The sequence below is a fragment of the Cervus elaphus genome, chromosome 23 (assembly GCF_910594005.1).
Source record: "Cervus elaphus chromosome 23, mCerEla1.1, whole genome shotgun sequence".
Classification (NCBI taxonomy): domain Eukaryota; kingdom Metazoa; phylum Chordata; class Mammalia; order Artiodactyla; family Cervidae; genus Cervus; species Cervus elaphus.
The window spans coordinates 61,656,173-61,672,447 of NC_057837.1; the positions used below are offsets into that span (position 1 = coordinate 61,656,173).

A 16,275-nucleotide genomic window follows, 5' to 3' on the forward strand; every position below is an offset into this window, starting at 1 on the left:
TGTTCTTCAGAACCTTTTTTATTCTTCATCTAACCACCACAGAAGGTCAGCTTGAACCAAAACAAGCTGAAATAACCTCAAAAGGCCCGCCTCATTACACACAATGGGGCAAAACCTGAAGTGAAGCCTGTTTTTTTTCAGAGCAGACCCAGCCCATACTCTTACACAGGTGTCCACTAAAGACCAATCAGCAAGGCCCCACCACCACAAACTCCTGTAGGAACTCTGCTGGGACCTCCCTTTGGGTCATTCATGAAATCCACCTCTTCCTTAGTCATAAACAAGCCCTTGCTGTCTTGTGGGGAAGGTCATCAGTGTTGGTATCTTGAGCAACAGACTATTTGTGTACTCTGGAGCTTTGAAGGGGAGGTAACTTGGCTTACTTCCTCCCCTGCATCTGAGATGCAATCACCTTTCTGACTATCTAAACAGTGACCTGGGAGATAGGCGGTGGAGGGTGCCTCACGAAGACTCTTCAGGGTCATCCTGTCCGGCTCCTTAAGAATTTAGTCCTTTGTTTTTCAGAAACCTTTGCACCTGGGCTCCCAAGAAGCAGGAAGGCCCAGAGGAGAGGCCACAGGCCTGGGGGCCACGCAGCCTCTCAGAGCGGGTCACCGGGAAAGAGGAGGAGGGGGCAGGGAGGGGGCGAGGTGGAGATGCTAGGCGGGGACAGAAATCAGCTGAAACACTCCATGCTGGTTTTGACTCGCTCCATCTCGTGCAGGAAGCTGTAGAACTGGGGCAAGGTTAATTCTGGGGAGAGAAAACGCGGCTTCAGGTAAATGCTTCCAACTCCACAGAATCATCCAAGAAAACGAATTTCCACCCAGAGACTTCCTTTTTATTTTTTGACTTAATACTTCTAAGCAGTTCTGGATGGGTAATTGATCATAATAAAGAACTGAAGCCTTGAACACAGAAAGTTCTCAGCTCCATTAAAAAAAAAAAAAGTGGAGGAGGAGATTTAAAATGGCATTAACTCCCCAGCACAAAGGGATGAAAGAGTGCCATTCAGGACAGCTGATGTGATTCCCATAGCCCCAGAGCTTCTTGCTCTTAGAAATTCACCATTCCTACCCCAAGCTTCCCTGATGGCTCAGTTGGAAAAGAATCTGCCTGCAATGCAGGCGACCCCTGTTTGATTCCTGGGTCGGAAGATCTGCTGGAGAAGGGATAGGCTACCCACTCCAGTATTCTTGGGCTTCCCTTGTGGCTCAGATGGTAAAGAATTCACCTCCAATGTGGGAGACCTGGGTTCGATCCCTGGGTTGGGAAGATCCCCTGGAAAAGGGAAAGGCTACCCACTCCAGTATTCTGGACTGGAGAATTCCATGGACTGTATAGTCCATGGGGTCGCAAAGAGTCAGACACAACTGAGCGACTTTCGCTCACATTCCTACCCCATCCTTTCCTGTTAGCAAAAAGTTCATTGACTGTGGGGTCTCCAACTTGCTAATGGCTTATCATTTAGGAGAGCAAAGTTGGCAGAATGGAGATTCCATAGTCCGATTATAACTTTTTTTATGGAAAAATGATTAGTGGTGGGCTTCAGGAGCCTAAGGAGAAGGAAACCCACTCCAGTATCCTTGCCTGGAAAATCTCATGGACACAGGAGCCTGGTGGGCTGCAGTCCATGGGGTCGCAATGAGTCGGGCACGACTGAGCAACTAACACACACTCAGGAGCCTAATGACTGAAGAAAACAGAAAAAGTGGAAAGACTCAAATGGGAATTTGGACTCACCTATGTATACATTTTCAGTTTGATTTCCTTTCTTAATCACCAACTTTAACTGAGCCAAAAAAGGAAAAAAAGAAATAAAATATTTAAATTAAAATGATGACAACTGGGCAAAGAAATTCCTGAAACCTGAACTTTCATGGAAACATTAAAGCATCCAGTGTCTTGAGAGTTACTCGTGAGCAGTCTAGATTGTCCAACACCAAAGCTTCTAACAATTCCCATGATGACAGGAACAATCAAAACTTTCAAGAACAATATCCAGATCCTATTCATCTGAAAGAAAGCGTGTCAGTAATCACATCTTTGGCTGACCACATTGCTCTGAAATACACAAGGCACTTCAGTGGAACATCCGTTTAATTGGATATTAAAGAAACCCAAGGTAGGTTTGTTGGGTTAGATGGTAAAGCATCTGCCTGCAATGCAGGAGACCCAGGTTCAACCCCCAGGTGGGGAAGATCCCCTGGAGAAGGGAATGGCAACCCACTCCAGTATTCTTGCCTGGGAAATCCCAAGGATAAATGAGCCTGGCAGGCTACAGTCCATGGGGTCGCAAAGAGTTGGACATGACTGAGTGAGTAATTGTATTAGAATATTGTAGAATGTAGATTTAATACTTTATAACCAAGTCAAAAATCTCCCAATTTTCAGAGATCAGAAAAAGACTTACTTGTAAAAAAATACTTCCTACTTTTTCCAGTTCGCTGCTCCCAGACGTCACTGTGACACAAAAGAGAAAAATAGTAAGTGGCTGGTTGAAGACCAACTCTGAAGAGCCCAATCTTGCAAGTTGTAAAGTAGGAGACATGTGGGGGCCAGGATGAAGACAGCAGACTGTGCTTTTCAGGAAGTGAACTCACGGACAGCCGTGGGTAGAAAGAGCTGCTGAATGTGGACAGTGACACAGGGAAGCAGCTGCTGGACCCAACCATCCTAGGGGACCGAATCCCGCTTCCCCAGTGAAGTCATCTGAGAGCCTCTGCCACCCAACCCTGCATCACCCAAATGACCCAGGACTGGCTCTAACTGGTTACCTCCAAATTTCCATTCCATATCTACAAGCTGGTTAATCATCAGAGTCTGACCTATGGCCCATCGAGCGAGGGTGGGGGCATTCTGCTTCCACTGGAACAAAAGCAGAAAGCCAAAGTCATCACAATGGAAAAACAACCCCTCTTCATACTGCCCCCAATGCAGCGTGTTTAGTCTTTACACAGACAGTGGGCAGAGTGTAGAGGCATGGGCTCAGCCTGTGTGCACAGATCCAGGTCGAGAGGGGCAGCAGGAATCTTCTTTTATTTCAAGATTTAATCCAGGTTGGAACAAAAACTGTATGATATTTATATTTAATCAAATCAGAGGGAAAATATTAGATGCACAGAATAGTTTTTCATGCATGTATGTCCTCTGCATGAAACCAAGTGAAAAACTTGAAGCTAGGAAATGACATATGATGATGGATGGTTTTTCCTTGGTCGGTGTTTTCCATTTGTATGTTTTCAGGAAATAAAAGCAAACAATCTTAATTCACTTTGATTAAGAGGGATCCTGATACCTTTTCAGAAAAGTAGATGGCTTTCTCCTCACTGAGACCTGGAAGAGAACAGAAGGGAGACATGACCACAGGGAAGGGCCGCAGGGCCTGTCACCTGAGCAACCTGGGGTGGTCACCTACCCAGAGTCATGAAGTCGGCCCGGACCTGCTCGGCTGTGAGACCCTTCTTCAAGGCACCTGGGAGATGAGAAAAATCAGTCAGAGAGGGCAAATCAATCAGTCTGCTGGCAGGAAGTATTTAATGGGCACAACTTAAATGACAGGGACGACAAAGGGAACACAAAGACTCAACTCACTCTGGCATGATCTCGGTCCAGCCAGGCAGGAAGGAGACGAGGGGGAACAAGGCAGCATGTTTTAGGGTGCGTTTTTGGCAGATTCCTGAGTAGCTCAAAACAGCAAAGAATCTGCCTGCAATGTGGGAGATCTGGGTTCAATCCCTGGGTCGGGAAGATCCCTGGAGAAGGGCATGGCAACCCACTCCAGTATTCTTGCCTGGAGAATTCCATGGACAGAGGAGCCTGGCATGATACAGTTGCAAAGAGTCAGACATGACTCAGCAACTTCCACTTCACTTTAGGTACCACACAAGCATTGGCCCCTGCAGAAAGTATAGATGAAGTTACAGACAAAACCAAAGACTGTCTGGACTTGGGGAGGGGGTGACTCATCTGAGGAAATAAGGCCACAGACTCCTGGAGCCAAGTGGGGGAGTTCAAGGTCAGACGGGCACAGGGGTAACAGCCCGAAGCTGGCACTGTGCCATCTGTAACCACCAAATGCACATGGCTCTTTAACGTTTTCTTTTTTGGCCTTGCCACATGGCTTGTGGGATTTTAGTTCCCTGACCAGGGATGGAACCCAGGCCCTTGTTAGTGAAAGTGCCAAGTACTAACCACTGGATCGCTAGGGAATTCCCCTCTTTAACTGTTAACGAATTAAAATGAAAGGAAATGGAGTGTTCTGTTCCTCAGCTGCACCAGCTGCTCCAAGTGCTCAGGAGCCACACAGGCCCAGTGGTCACAGCACCGGTTAGGGCGGATTACAGAGCATTCTTGTCTTCATACGGGACAGCCTGCCCCAGAAGGTCAGCCCTCAGGAAGCAAACCCAGATGGACTAAGCAGTTCAGCCTCTATAGCTGCCAAGTCACTTGCAGAGGGGCTTGACAGCCCCTCCCCTCAGGAGCCCTGGGAAACCCCACCCTCCTACTCCTGCCCTGCACCCACCTCCTTTGTTCTGCTCGTAGGCTCTCATTTCTGAAAATAAAGTGCTCCCAGCAATCTGGGTCTTCTCAACCTTTAACCTGCAGGCTACAGCCTCCAGTCACGATCTGGCAACAGCTTTAAAATTTTCCACTTCTTAGTCCTCCAGAAGATGACTAATCAAAGAATAAGAAGTTGTCTACCACGGTCCAGGGAGGGCCCTGAAGTAACACCCTAAACCCGAGCCCCTACCCCCATCCCACTCCAGAAAAACAATCCTAAAGGCTGTTGTCCCCTGCAAAATCAACGGTGTCAACAAAGGGAGGAAACCTTTTATCTCCAAAATCAGACTGAGCAAGGAAGCCACAGGGAAATAAAAAAAAAGGCGAGACCCCAGGAAACCTTGGCCATAAAAGCTCTCCAAGAAGGCTGTTACATCCAGTCACTCCAATCGACTCTTGGCATGCCGCTCCTTAGTTTATACCCAGTTCAAATCCAACATTCTGTCTGATGATCCCCAAATACTCCAAGGTGGAGAATACCATTGTAACTTTTAATTTACCAGGAAATTAAAGATGAGAAAGGTTAAGCTTTGCGGGGAGAGGATCTGGCAAATCCAGAGTTGACAACGGCACTGCCAAGAGCTCACTATAGCTCTGCCCCTCACCCCCACCCCCGCCCAATACACTCAGATCTGCGAGGGAAGCTCTTTAGCAGTGTGGGCAGGAGAGAGGAAAACTCAGGAACAGTCCACTGATTTTGGTGTGTCCACACGAGTAGCCTGGGCGGCAAGGTGCTTTTGTTAAAACTTAAATCAGACCGTGTCTCCTCTCTGCTCAAAACCCTCAGATGGCTCCTGTTCCACTCATTGTAAAACCCGAAGTTCTCACGACGCCCTGTGGATCTGTCCTTCTGTAGAACCCTCTGCTCTCTCCCTCTTACTCAGTTTTTCCCATTATTTGCTAGGCAGGTTCCTACCTCTATGCATTCACCCTTGCAGTTCCTCCTGCAAGAGACACGCTTCCTCAAATCTGCACAGGCTCACTCCTCACTTTCCTCAGGAATCTGCTTGAATTGCACCTCCTCTGAAAGGGTCCCTGACCAATTTTCAAGTATCCTTTTCTGCATGGCGTTTATAACTACCCAACTTCATGCTACATATTTATTGTCAATTTTCTCACAAAAGTCAGTTTGTTGAGAACAAGGACTTGGTCCGTTTTGCCCACTGCTGTGTCCCCAGTTACTAAAAAAAAGTGCCAGGCACTGTTCATTGGTTGGCCCTCAACTCATTAAACACATGCTGAATGAAAGAATCCGTACAACGGAATGCTATACAAGGTAGCTCCTGACCTGCCTATTTGCAAAATATAATTAAAAGAAAAGAAAAGCTAAAAACAGTCTGCTTAGTGTGGTCCCTTTTGCATAAACAAAGAAGGGTATATTATCTATTCTTACTTATAGCTTTAATTACATGCTTATCTTATGGCTAAATTGAGAGATGTAAGGTACATTTTTGGTGAAAATATCCACAAAACAGAGGATACCTTTGAGGAAAGGGACTGAGTGGGACTTTTTTTCCTTGGTGTCATTTAAAAACATCCTAGCTGCATGTTACTTCTTATTTAATAGGAAGGCAGTAGAACTGTGAGTCATTTTTGTTTTCTTTCCTGTGCTTCTCTATAATTAAAAAAAAAAGCCCTGCCCCCCCCCCCCCCCCCCCCCCCCCCCCGCTCCAAGAAAAAAGGTTAAATGTATTGCCCAGAGCCACGAAGCAGGCAAGTAGCAGAGAAAGTAGCTTATGGGGCAGCTGATCCCCAAATTCAGGCTCTTTCCACTCCAGGTCATTCTGAGATGCTGTCGGGGAGTAAGACCAGGCCGCAACCAGACAGTGACTGACACCTGAGGCTACTGAGCTGCAGGGACCAAAGCAAGTTCTCTGTCCTGATGGCACCTCCCTACCTGAGACAGGTAGGAACCATACTCTAGAAACATACATAGAGGGATTTCCTGGGTTATCCAGTGGCTAAGACTCACACTCCCAATGCAACGACCCTGGATTCAAACCTTGGTCAGGGAACTAGATCCAACATCTTAACCAAGAGTTTGCATGCTGCAACTACAACCCAGGGCAGCCAAATAGATGAATAAAGATTTAAAAAAAAAAAACCATGATCTTAAAAAAAAAGAAATACACATATCTGCATCATGTTAGGCCTCAAGCCCTTAGCTTCTTTTTCAGCTTTTTCCTTTGGTGATTCCCCTGTCCTGTAAGCACAAGACAGGGCTGCAGCCTTGACCCCATGTCAGTCCGAAAAATCTGAACTCCAGGGCTGTAGTCACTAGAACATGTCACTAGGGTAAATCTGAGAATGTCCTTTAAATACAGATAACCATCTGGGATGGTTTATAAGTCCTTGAGCTCCACTTTTCACTGGAACAGTTGCCTTAGGCAAACCCCCACTGCCATCAAATAGTGTGGGTGACAAAGCAGAGGGTTTCAGGAAACGGCTGGAAAGTTAGCAAACACTATTCTTCTAGCCAAAACCTACGTAACTTTTTCAGAGTAGTAAGGGAAGTCCAAGGAACAGAACCAAGCCTTGGTGAATCAGATGGGAGAGCACGTGAGTCCCATTCATTCAGTGATTACTGACCCTGAAGGCTCACCAGCTGAATCCAGCCCTGCGAGGTTCACGTGCAAACAGAGGTCACAGTCCCTGTATACAGATGTCCTGAGACTGCCATGTGCCAGCACTGAGCTGGATGTTGGAATGCATGAAAAACTGAACTCTATCCTCCTGAGGCTCACAATCTTTTGGGATATAACACATATAATACATTGTAACAATAAGGTAACAAGTAGGTAAGTCATACAGTGAAAGTGTTAGTTGCTGCTCAGTCATGTCAGACTCTTCCCGATCCCCTGGACTACAGCCCACTGGGCTCCTCTGTCCATGGGATTCTCCAGGCAAGAATACTGGAGTGGGTTGCCATGCCCTTCTCCAGGGATTCTTCCCAACCGAGGGATCGAGCCCAGGCCTCCTGCATTGCAGTGGATTCTATATAGAGTATTATTCCATGTAGAGTATTACTGAGAAGTGCCACACAGAAAATAGAGCAGGGTAAGGTTGGGAACCCGCAGAGAACTTAGTCCAGCATTTGATTAAATACCATTTGTGACTATTGTTCAATGCTGACTGTTCCTTTTTTGGCCCAGCCAGATAGATTCCTTTGGGAGTGGGAAAAGGGAGTTATCACTTTTTCTTTAAAAAACAAAAACAAAACCCACCAACCCGTGGAGACTTCCCTGGTGGTCCAGTGGTTAAGAATCCTCCCGCAATCCAGGGGACATGGGTTTGATCCCTGGTCTGGGAAGATTCCACATGCTGAGGAGCAAATAAGCTTGCACGCCACAAGAGAATCCCTTCGCATGACGAAACTAAGACCTGGCGTGGCCAAATAAATAAATGAATAAATAACAACCAGTTACTGGGCACCCACAAGGGCCAGATATTAAAGTAGAAACCAGCTTAAATTATGACCCTACAGCAAAGTTATCTGTAACCTTTTCTAGGTGACAACTCACAATGATAATGACAATCAATACTAACAGCAGTAAAGCTACAACCACTTACTATTGAAGCAAGCACTTTACATTTATTATCTTTCTCCGTTTTTTTTAAAGAAATTCTTTAAAAATTATTTTTATTTTTTTTTGGTTGCATTGCACTGCTTGTGGGATCTTAGTTCCCTGACCACAGACTGAACGGGACCCCTGCCCTGAAAGTGCGAAGTTTAACCACTGGATTGCCATCTTTCTCCACTCTTGAAACAATATGAACTACTAGTATTAGCTCCATTTTATTCCTGAAGAAACTGATTCTCAAAGTGGCTACATGACTTGGCTCAAGGTCTCAGAGCTGTGAAGTAAGCATACAAGGGCCGCGTAGGAACCAAATGCAAGGTGGGGGCCTTATCTGGATCTTAATGAGAACACTTACAAACAAAATGGATGAGACAATGGGGAAGTTTGAACTCTGACTTTGTATTTTAATTTTAGATATGATCATTGCATAGTGGTTTGATAAGGAAGAGAAAGTCCTTTATGTTTTAGAGATACATAACTAGGAATTGAATGAAACGATAGGATGTCTGAGATTTGTTTAAAAATAATCCAGTTTGGAGAGCAATGAGTTGAAGTAGGCAGGGCACAGGTGAAGCAATCTGGATATGAGTTGATAATGACTGAAATCAGGTTTTTTTTTTTTAAGAGAACAATTCTTCATGGACTTATTTTTATTTATTTATTTATTTTAGTTGTGCTGGGTCTTTGTTGCTGCAAGGGCTTTTCTCTAGTTGCAGCAAGCAGGGGATACTCTTTCTAGTTGCAGTGCGTGGGCTTCTCATTGTGGTGGCTTCTCTTGTTGCAGAGCATGGGCTCTAAGGCACATAGGCTCAGTAGCTGCAGTAACCAGGCTCTAAAGCCCAGGCTCAATAGTTATGGGCACAGGCTTAGCTGCTCTGCTGCATGTGGGATCTTCCCAGACCAGAAATCGAACCCATGTCTCCTGCATTGTCAGGTGGATTCTTTACCATTGAGCCACCAGGGAAGTCCTCAGGTGCTTTTAAGAACTACATACTAAAGAGTAAAAGAAAACATTAAAAAAAAAAAAAACAACCCCAAAACCCACAAGCTTTGAGCTAATCAAGGAGAGTGCAGCAACAGCTTTTCTTCTATAAGATCTAAAGCAAGTCACTTCCCCTCTCTAGGGCTCTGTTTCTTTATCTCCAAGGCAAAGATCAGACTAGATCAGCACTTTACAAAGCTTGTACTTAACCCTCCCCTTGTCCACTCACTCCTGCCCCCAAAAAGACGAGTTCCAGGGTTAACTGTTTTGCAGATACTGGTTAAGCAGGTTAACCAGTTTACTGCCGGGCTTTTCAGAGACTGAGATATGTTAATATGTGTGTGAATCTCCAAGATTCCAAGGCTGGGAGGTGCAGGGACAGAACTTTATGACCCTGCCTGGCCACTGAAGTCTTTCCTGGATGAAAACACCGATTTGGGGAAGACTGATCTGGAAGGTCTTTGGGGTCCCTTGAACTCCAACAAGCCACACCTCGGCGAGGTCTTACTGCACAAGCCACACCAGGATGCAGCAAGGAGAAGGCAAAGAGGGAACTTTCAGACTAGACAGGGGAAGGCCTCGAAGCCAAGTTAAGGACTGCAGAGTCCATTAGGCAAAGTAAACAGTTGAGAGGAGCAGCAGGGTCCAAGCTGTTCTGTATTCCAGGGCAAACTAGAATCTGGATGGGAAACAGAAGTGGAGAGGCTGCTGCCATAACAAGGCATGAGGCGCCGAGAATTTGTTCTGGGATGGCAGCCTTTGGGACTGAAAAGATAATCCCTCATCAGGCCAAGGGATGAGGAAGAGGCCAAGAGACTTACAAGCTACCTCAGATGATTAGCAGATGCTTTGGAAGAAATGCAGCATTCTTGAAGTCTGCAGGAAGGGGAAAGTCAGAGTGCATGAGAACAAAAAAAAAAAAAAGAGTAAAACAAACAGAAATTGTTGAGAGCTACTGAGGAGTTCAGCAAACCTGAGACTTCAACTCTAGAACCTGAAAAGCTTGAAAAGCTTTGGGGCATGACATCACCAACTGGAAGGACATGAGTTTGAGCAAGTTCCAGGAGTTGGTGATGGACAAGGAAATCTGGTGTGCTGCAGTCCGTGGGGTTGCAAAGAGTTGGACATGACTGCCTGAATGAACTGAACTGAACTGAACTGAATTGAATTAAACAGTCAAGAGAATTCAGATCCTCTCCATTAAGGGAAGGGATGTTTTATCTGGTGATTTGACATCGAGGCACAGAAGAGAAACTAACTGAACTGTCAATAAACAATGCAGGGCTTTCCTGGTGGCTCAGTGGTAAAGAATTTGCCTGTCAGTGCACGAGACACCAGTTTCATCCCTGGTCCGGGAAGTTCCCACATGCTGTGAGCAACTGAGCCCATGAGCCACAACTACTGAGCCTGTGCTCTAGAGCTGGGAACTATAGCTACTGAGCCTGTGCTCTAGAGCTGGGAACTATAGCTACTTAGCCTGCTGAAACTACTGAAGCCTGTGCGCCTAGAGCCTGTGCTCCACAACCACAGAAGCCACGACAATGAGAAACCCACATGCCGCAACTAGAGGGTAGCCCCTGCTCACCCCAGCTAGAGGAAGCTTATACAGCAATGAAGACCCAGCACAGCCAAAAATAAATAAATAAACAATGTAAAGTTCAGTAGGCATGGTATAGGTGCTTTATGGATACTAACTCATTTATTCCTAAAGCCATCACCATAAACTGCCCTTACTACTCCGTTTTTCAAATAGAAACCAAGGTCCCAAGAGGCTGATTTGTCCAAGGCCGAATAGCTACCTAAAGTGATATGTCCAAGACTCAAATCCAAGTGAGCTTGCAAAGCCTGTCCCTGGAACTCAGCACACCTCAGTGTTCTCTGGACCTACAGAAAATGGTCTGCTATAAACAGTGCTCATCAATCCTGCTTGAAGAAGATACACCCAACATCCCCTGGGAGGGTCACAGGGTCTCCCAAGTTCAGCTCAAGTCACCCAGCATGAATCAAAAGCTCTTGTTCTATGTCATCATTTTACTTTTAACTGCGGCTTAGGAAAGTAGTACAGACCCGCCCATGACTTCAAGGAACTATCTGTTAGGGCCATGAGATAGATACATACAAAACAGCATGATCAACAGATGACTAAATGATTAAGCTTCAAAAAGGGCTGCAGATAAAAGAATCTATCTCCATTGTGGAGTGGAAGGGGAGGTCAGCATGGATTGAGATGGTTTGGGAAGACTTTCTGCAGAGGTAGTACTGGGGCTGGAGCACAGAACTGAGCACAATTAAGGGTGTCTGGCAGGAGTGAGTGGGGGCAGGGAGCAGAGAGGATGAAGACCGGAAAGAATGGAGGCAGGGACAACGGACAGAGGTCTCCTGAAAAGTCAGTGCCCACAACAACTCACAGGTCTCCTCATTCCCACAGGTCTAGGCTGGACAATGAGAATACAGAGGATAAAAACTCCTGGTTCTATAAGCTGGACACCTGTCCTACAGAAATGCTCACACATGCTAAATACATAGATTCCCTAAGGATTTTCACTGCGGTACAGTACAGTTCTAAGAGTGAAGGGTCAGAACTAAAATGTCCAGCAATAGGAAATGGTGTAAGTAAAAGAAGATTAATTCAGTTCAAGGTCCACTGCAGTCACCAAAAGAATGAAGTTGATGTGGGGACATCTCCACAATGTACTAGGTATGGAAAAATGCAAGCCGCACAGCAATTCTGTGGTTTATCGCCACTGATGAAAAACAAAACGACATGAATATATATGGCTCTGTCTGTCGGTGTACATAAAAATAGAAAAGGATACATGCCAAAATTATACTGTGATTATTTCTAGAGACAAGAGTCGGGCGAGAGTAAAAAGGAAATTTCCCTTTTGACTGTCCAGAGCTCTGCAGTTTTAAGTTTGCAATGAAAATTAATTCTTGTGTTACGTGAAAGTAAAAGTCACTCAGTTGTGTCTGACTCTTTGTGACCCCACGGACTGAAGCCCACCAGGTTCCTCTGTCCATGGAATTCTCCAGGCCAGAATACTGGAGAGGGTAGCCTTTCCCTTCTCCAGGGGATTTTCCCAACCCAGGGATCTAACCCAGGTCTCCAACATTACAGGCGGATTCTTTACCATCTGAACCACCAGAGAAGACTGCAATTCCCATCCAGCCTGTGGTTCTGATGCTTTTAACTGCCCATGACTGCAAAGAAGGCAAGAATCTCACAAACAGAGGAGCATAAAATTCCACAGCTGGAAACCTCAGGGATCTTCTAATTCACACCCTGAACCCTCAGGAGCACAAGACAGGGCAAAGAAAAGGATCTGCACGAAGAATATACCAGAAGGTACAAACAAATCAAGTTCCCAACTTTTAATGCACCATTAGGCTGAGATCTTGGGAAGATCAGCTTATTACTAATTTTTAAAATATGCAAACTGGGGATGCTGCTTTACCTTCTCTCAGCCAGGTCAACATTTATTCATTCTTTAAGCCTGGGCTCAAATGTCACCTCTCTTTAAATAAAATTAACTTTTAATTAAATTGCCAAATTAATTCTAGCAACTTTTAAGACAATACTTAGCTAAAAATAAACAAGTAAAATAATCTGCAGTCTTATCACCCAGACAGAGCCACAGTTAACTTCTCTTTTTTTTTTATACAAAAATAGGACTGTGGCAGACAGAACTAAACAGAATATTGTGAAAGGTTTTCCATATCATTACATTTTTCTCAACAACATGTTAAAAAAATTAATATTAGTACATAACATGAAAAATAAGAACCTTTTGCTGAGGAACTGTGCTAAGCATTTTATTTCAGTTCAGTTCAGTTGCTCAGTCATGTCCGACTCTTTGCGACCCCATGGACTGCAGCATGCCAGGCTTCCTTGTCCATCACCAACTCCAGGAGCTTGCTCAAACTCAGGTCCATTGAGTCGGTGGACATTTATTTATTAATATTTTTTCAGCATTTTATTTCTATTATCTTAATTAATCTTCAAAACAACCCCCTGCACACACCAAAAACAAGCTTAGATGGAGTGGAACAACTGCTGGGGGAGGGTTATTGCTAGGGATTGAAAGAGACTGGGTACCAAAGCCACACTACTTATCAAGGGTCAGACTGGGGTTCACACCCAGTTCCTACTAACTCAGACTGAATTCTTGATCACTACCATGCGTGTGTGCTACGCTGCTTCAGTCGTGTCCAACTCTTTGTGATCCTCTGGACTGTAGCCCACCAGGTTCCTCTGTTCATGGGATTCTCCAGGCAAGAATACTGGAGTGGGCTGCCATGTCCTCCTTCAGAGGATCTTCCCGACCCAGGGATTAAACCTGTATCTCTTACGTCTCCTGCACGGACTGGCAGGTTCTTTACTACAAGCACCACCACCATACTCCTCTGCAAAACTGGACCACAGCACATCACACCAATTTTCAACAGCTGGGTAACTGGATTGCTTCTAATTTTTCTGTGATAAACAGTGCTACGACAGATAACCCTGCAGTTCAACCTTTGTGATCACCTCCCTCCTGGCTAGAATCTTTCCCTGATTGCTCTAAAGCAAACCCCATTTCTCAAACTATCTGCATCAAAAAACCTATTTTAAAAATTTTCAATCTCCCATGGACTGATATTTTTGTACCATACAATGAAAATTAATTTCTAGAAATATGAAATGAAAAAAACGCTTACAAAATATAAGCCCCAAATAACTCTTAGTGAAATGTGAATACACATCACAGATTAGATAGAAGTGTTAAATCAGTATAAACTTCCTGCTTTTGGTAACTGCATTGCAGTTATGAAAGAAAATGTTCTTGTTCTTACAAAATATGTACTAAAGTCTTAGCAAGGATAAGGGTGAGGATAACTGAGCTAGAGACTCATCCAATAACTGGATCAAAAAAAATTTTAAATTCAGATAAATTTCTATGCCATGATTACCCTAATAAATCATTAAAAGATTGTGAGACTCTCATTAGTTCAGGTTTTTGTTGAGCTGCATTTAACTTCACTTTTGTTTAGCAGGCATGCTACCCTGCTAGAAAAAACTTTATGTATCCAAAACTGGCCACAAAACATGTACTGATTAATGTTTACACTATGGGGAAACAAAAAAGCTCCAAATGGTTACAATGGTCAATTATATGTTACATATATTCTACCACATTAAAAAAAAATGCAAACCCCATTTTTTAAAATTAGTAGATTCAAGAAACTTTTTCAAGGGACTGCCCCTGATGGTTCAGTGGTTAAGAATCTGCCTTGCAATGCAGGGAACGAGGGTTCCATCCTCTGTCGGGGAACTAAGATCCCAGGTGCCACATAGCAACTAAGCCCGTGCACCACAGCTAGTGAGTGTGTGCCGAAATGAAGCTCCTGAATGCTGCAACTCGGACCCAAGGCAGCCAAAAAAAAAATAAAATAAAATATTTTTAAAAAGAGAGAAACTTTGTCAAATTGCTATAAAAGTTTAGAAACCCTTACTCTCAATCTTGCACCTACCACGTAGAGGAAAGGTAAGCCTGGGGACCGAAGTGGGGATGCAGACTACAATTATGCTCTCCCACGGCTGTCTGTTTACCTGGCTTCCCTGCCTAGACTGCAGTCCCGCCCATGTCTGGTTCCCTACCAAACGCTCTGGCTCAGTGCCCAGAGCATGCCTGCCAACTCGGTGGATTGAGGGAATGTTCAAACAATGTCTCTGGCCTCGGCTGCTAGGAGGGGCTACTCACCATTTGGAACCAGGAGGAGGCTCTTCACGATGCTTCTCAGGGGGCCAAGACTGATCTGGTTGGTGGTGGCAAATTCAGAGAGCTGAGCCAGAAACCTTTCCACCTGCAGGCGGGGGACAGCACAAACCAGGCCTTCACTTCAAGCACCTCAGGACCGCAGACCCACACTTGGGAACTCTCCTTATCACAAGATACTTTACCTCTTTTGGCTCAGTTAGAAAGTGGAAGAGCACTTCAGTCAGGGCTGAGAATTGCTGTGAAGAGAAGAACACAGAACATCAGAAAATTCTACTCCTGATCAGTGTTCCCTGTCCTATCCAACCCACAGCCCCTTAGAGAAAAGGGAACTTCCATGGTGGCTCAGCGGAAAAGAGTCTGCCTGCAAATGCAGGAGACACAGGTTTGATCCTTGAACTGGGAAGATCCCACATGCTGCGGAGCAACCAAGCCCATGCACAACTACCGAGCCTGTGCTCTAGAGCCCAGGAGCCACAACTACTCAGCCTACGTGCTGCAAGTACTGAAGCCCCCTAAGAACAAGAGAAGCCACCATAATGAGAAGCCTGCAAACTGCAACTAGAGAAAGTAGCCACTGTTCACCACAACTCGAGAAAAGCCTGCTTGGCAGCAAAGACTCAGCGACGCCAAATAAAACAATTCATCTTTTTTAAAAAAAGAGAAGTAAAGAGAACATCGATGTTGATATCAGTTTTGATTATCTTAGAGTTACAAACATTTGTAATTTGAAAAGATATAAGCACATTAATGTTCACTGCAGCACTAGGCACAATAGCTGAGATACTGAAGCAACCTAGGTGTCTATCAACAGATGAATGGATAAGGATATGCTCCATACATACAATGGAATATTATTCAGCCATGAAAAGAATGAAATCTTGCCACTGGCAGCAACATGGATGGATCTAGAGGGTATTATGCTAAGCGAAGTAAGCCAGAGAAACACAAATGCCATATGATCTCATACATAGAATGTGAAAAACCGAATAAAACAAAAATAGACTCATAGACACAGAGGGGAGAGGGGTGGGGTATGAAACAGGCTAAGGGGATTAAGAGGTTTGGACATTAGCCATAGGGATGTAATATACAGCATAAGGAATATAGTCAATAACACTGTAAAAAGTTAGCATAGTGACAGATGGTTACTAGACTTACCATGGCGATCATTTCATAATGTATGCAAATGTCAAGTCAGTATATAGTTCACCTGACACTAACATATTCTATGTCAACTATATTTCAGTTAAGAAAAGAAAAAAAAAAGTTACAAATATTCACAACACCCACCAGCAGTGTCCATCTAACCATACCACTCGATTATCTGAAAAACTCATATATTTTGTTGGGATGCTTACAAGATAACATATTGAGAGACTGAGTGCGCACA

At 44.6% G+C, this 16,275-nt stretch overlaps 1 protein-coding gene across 2 annotated transcripts in view; it reads right to left on the minus strand.

The window, feature by feature from the left end:
* The window catches only part of COMMD7 (COMM domain containing 7), a 23,401-nt gene continuing 7,126 nt past the window's right edge, over nucleotides 1–16,275 (minus strand). The window contains exons 2-9 of one of the 2 annotated variants that reach the window (XM_043883650.1): nucleotides 15,068–15,121; nucleotides 14,868–14,970; nucleotides 3,419–3,475; nucleotides 3,299–3,336; nucleotides 2,778–2,868; nucleotides 2,414–2,463; nucleotides 1,744–1,792; nucleotides 1–753 (exon numbers count right to left, since the gene is read on the minus strand). In XM_043883650.1, coding sequence (XP_043739585.1) covers nucleotides 677–753; nucleotides 1,744–1,792; nucleotides 2,414–2,463; nucleotides 2,778–2,868; nucleotides 3,299–3,336; nucleotides 3,419–3,475; nucleotides 14,868–14,970; nucleotides 15,068–15,121 — 519 coding nt within the window. In that variant the 3' untranslated portion in view covers nucleotides 1–676. The remainder of the gene's footprint in view (nucleotides 754–1,743; nucleotides 1,793–2,413; nucleotides 2,464–2,777; nucleotides 2,869–3,298; nucleotides 3,337–3,418; nucleotides 3,476–14,867; nucleotides 14,971–15,067; nucleotides 15,122–16,275) is intronic. The other variant, XM_043883652.1, reaches the window with a different exon arrangement.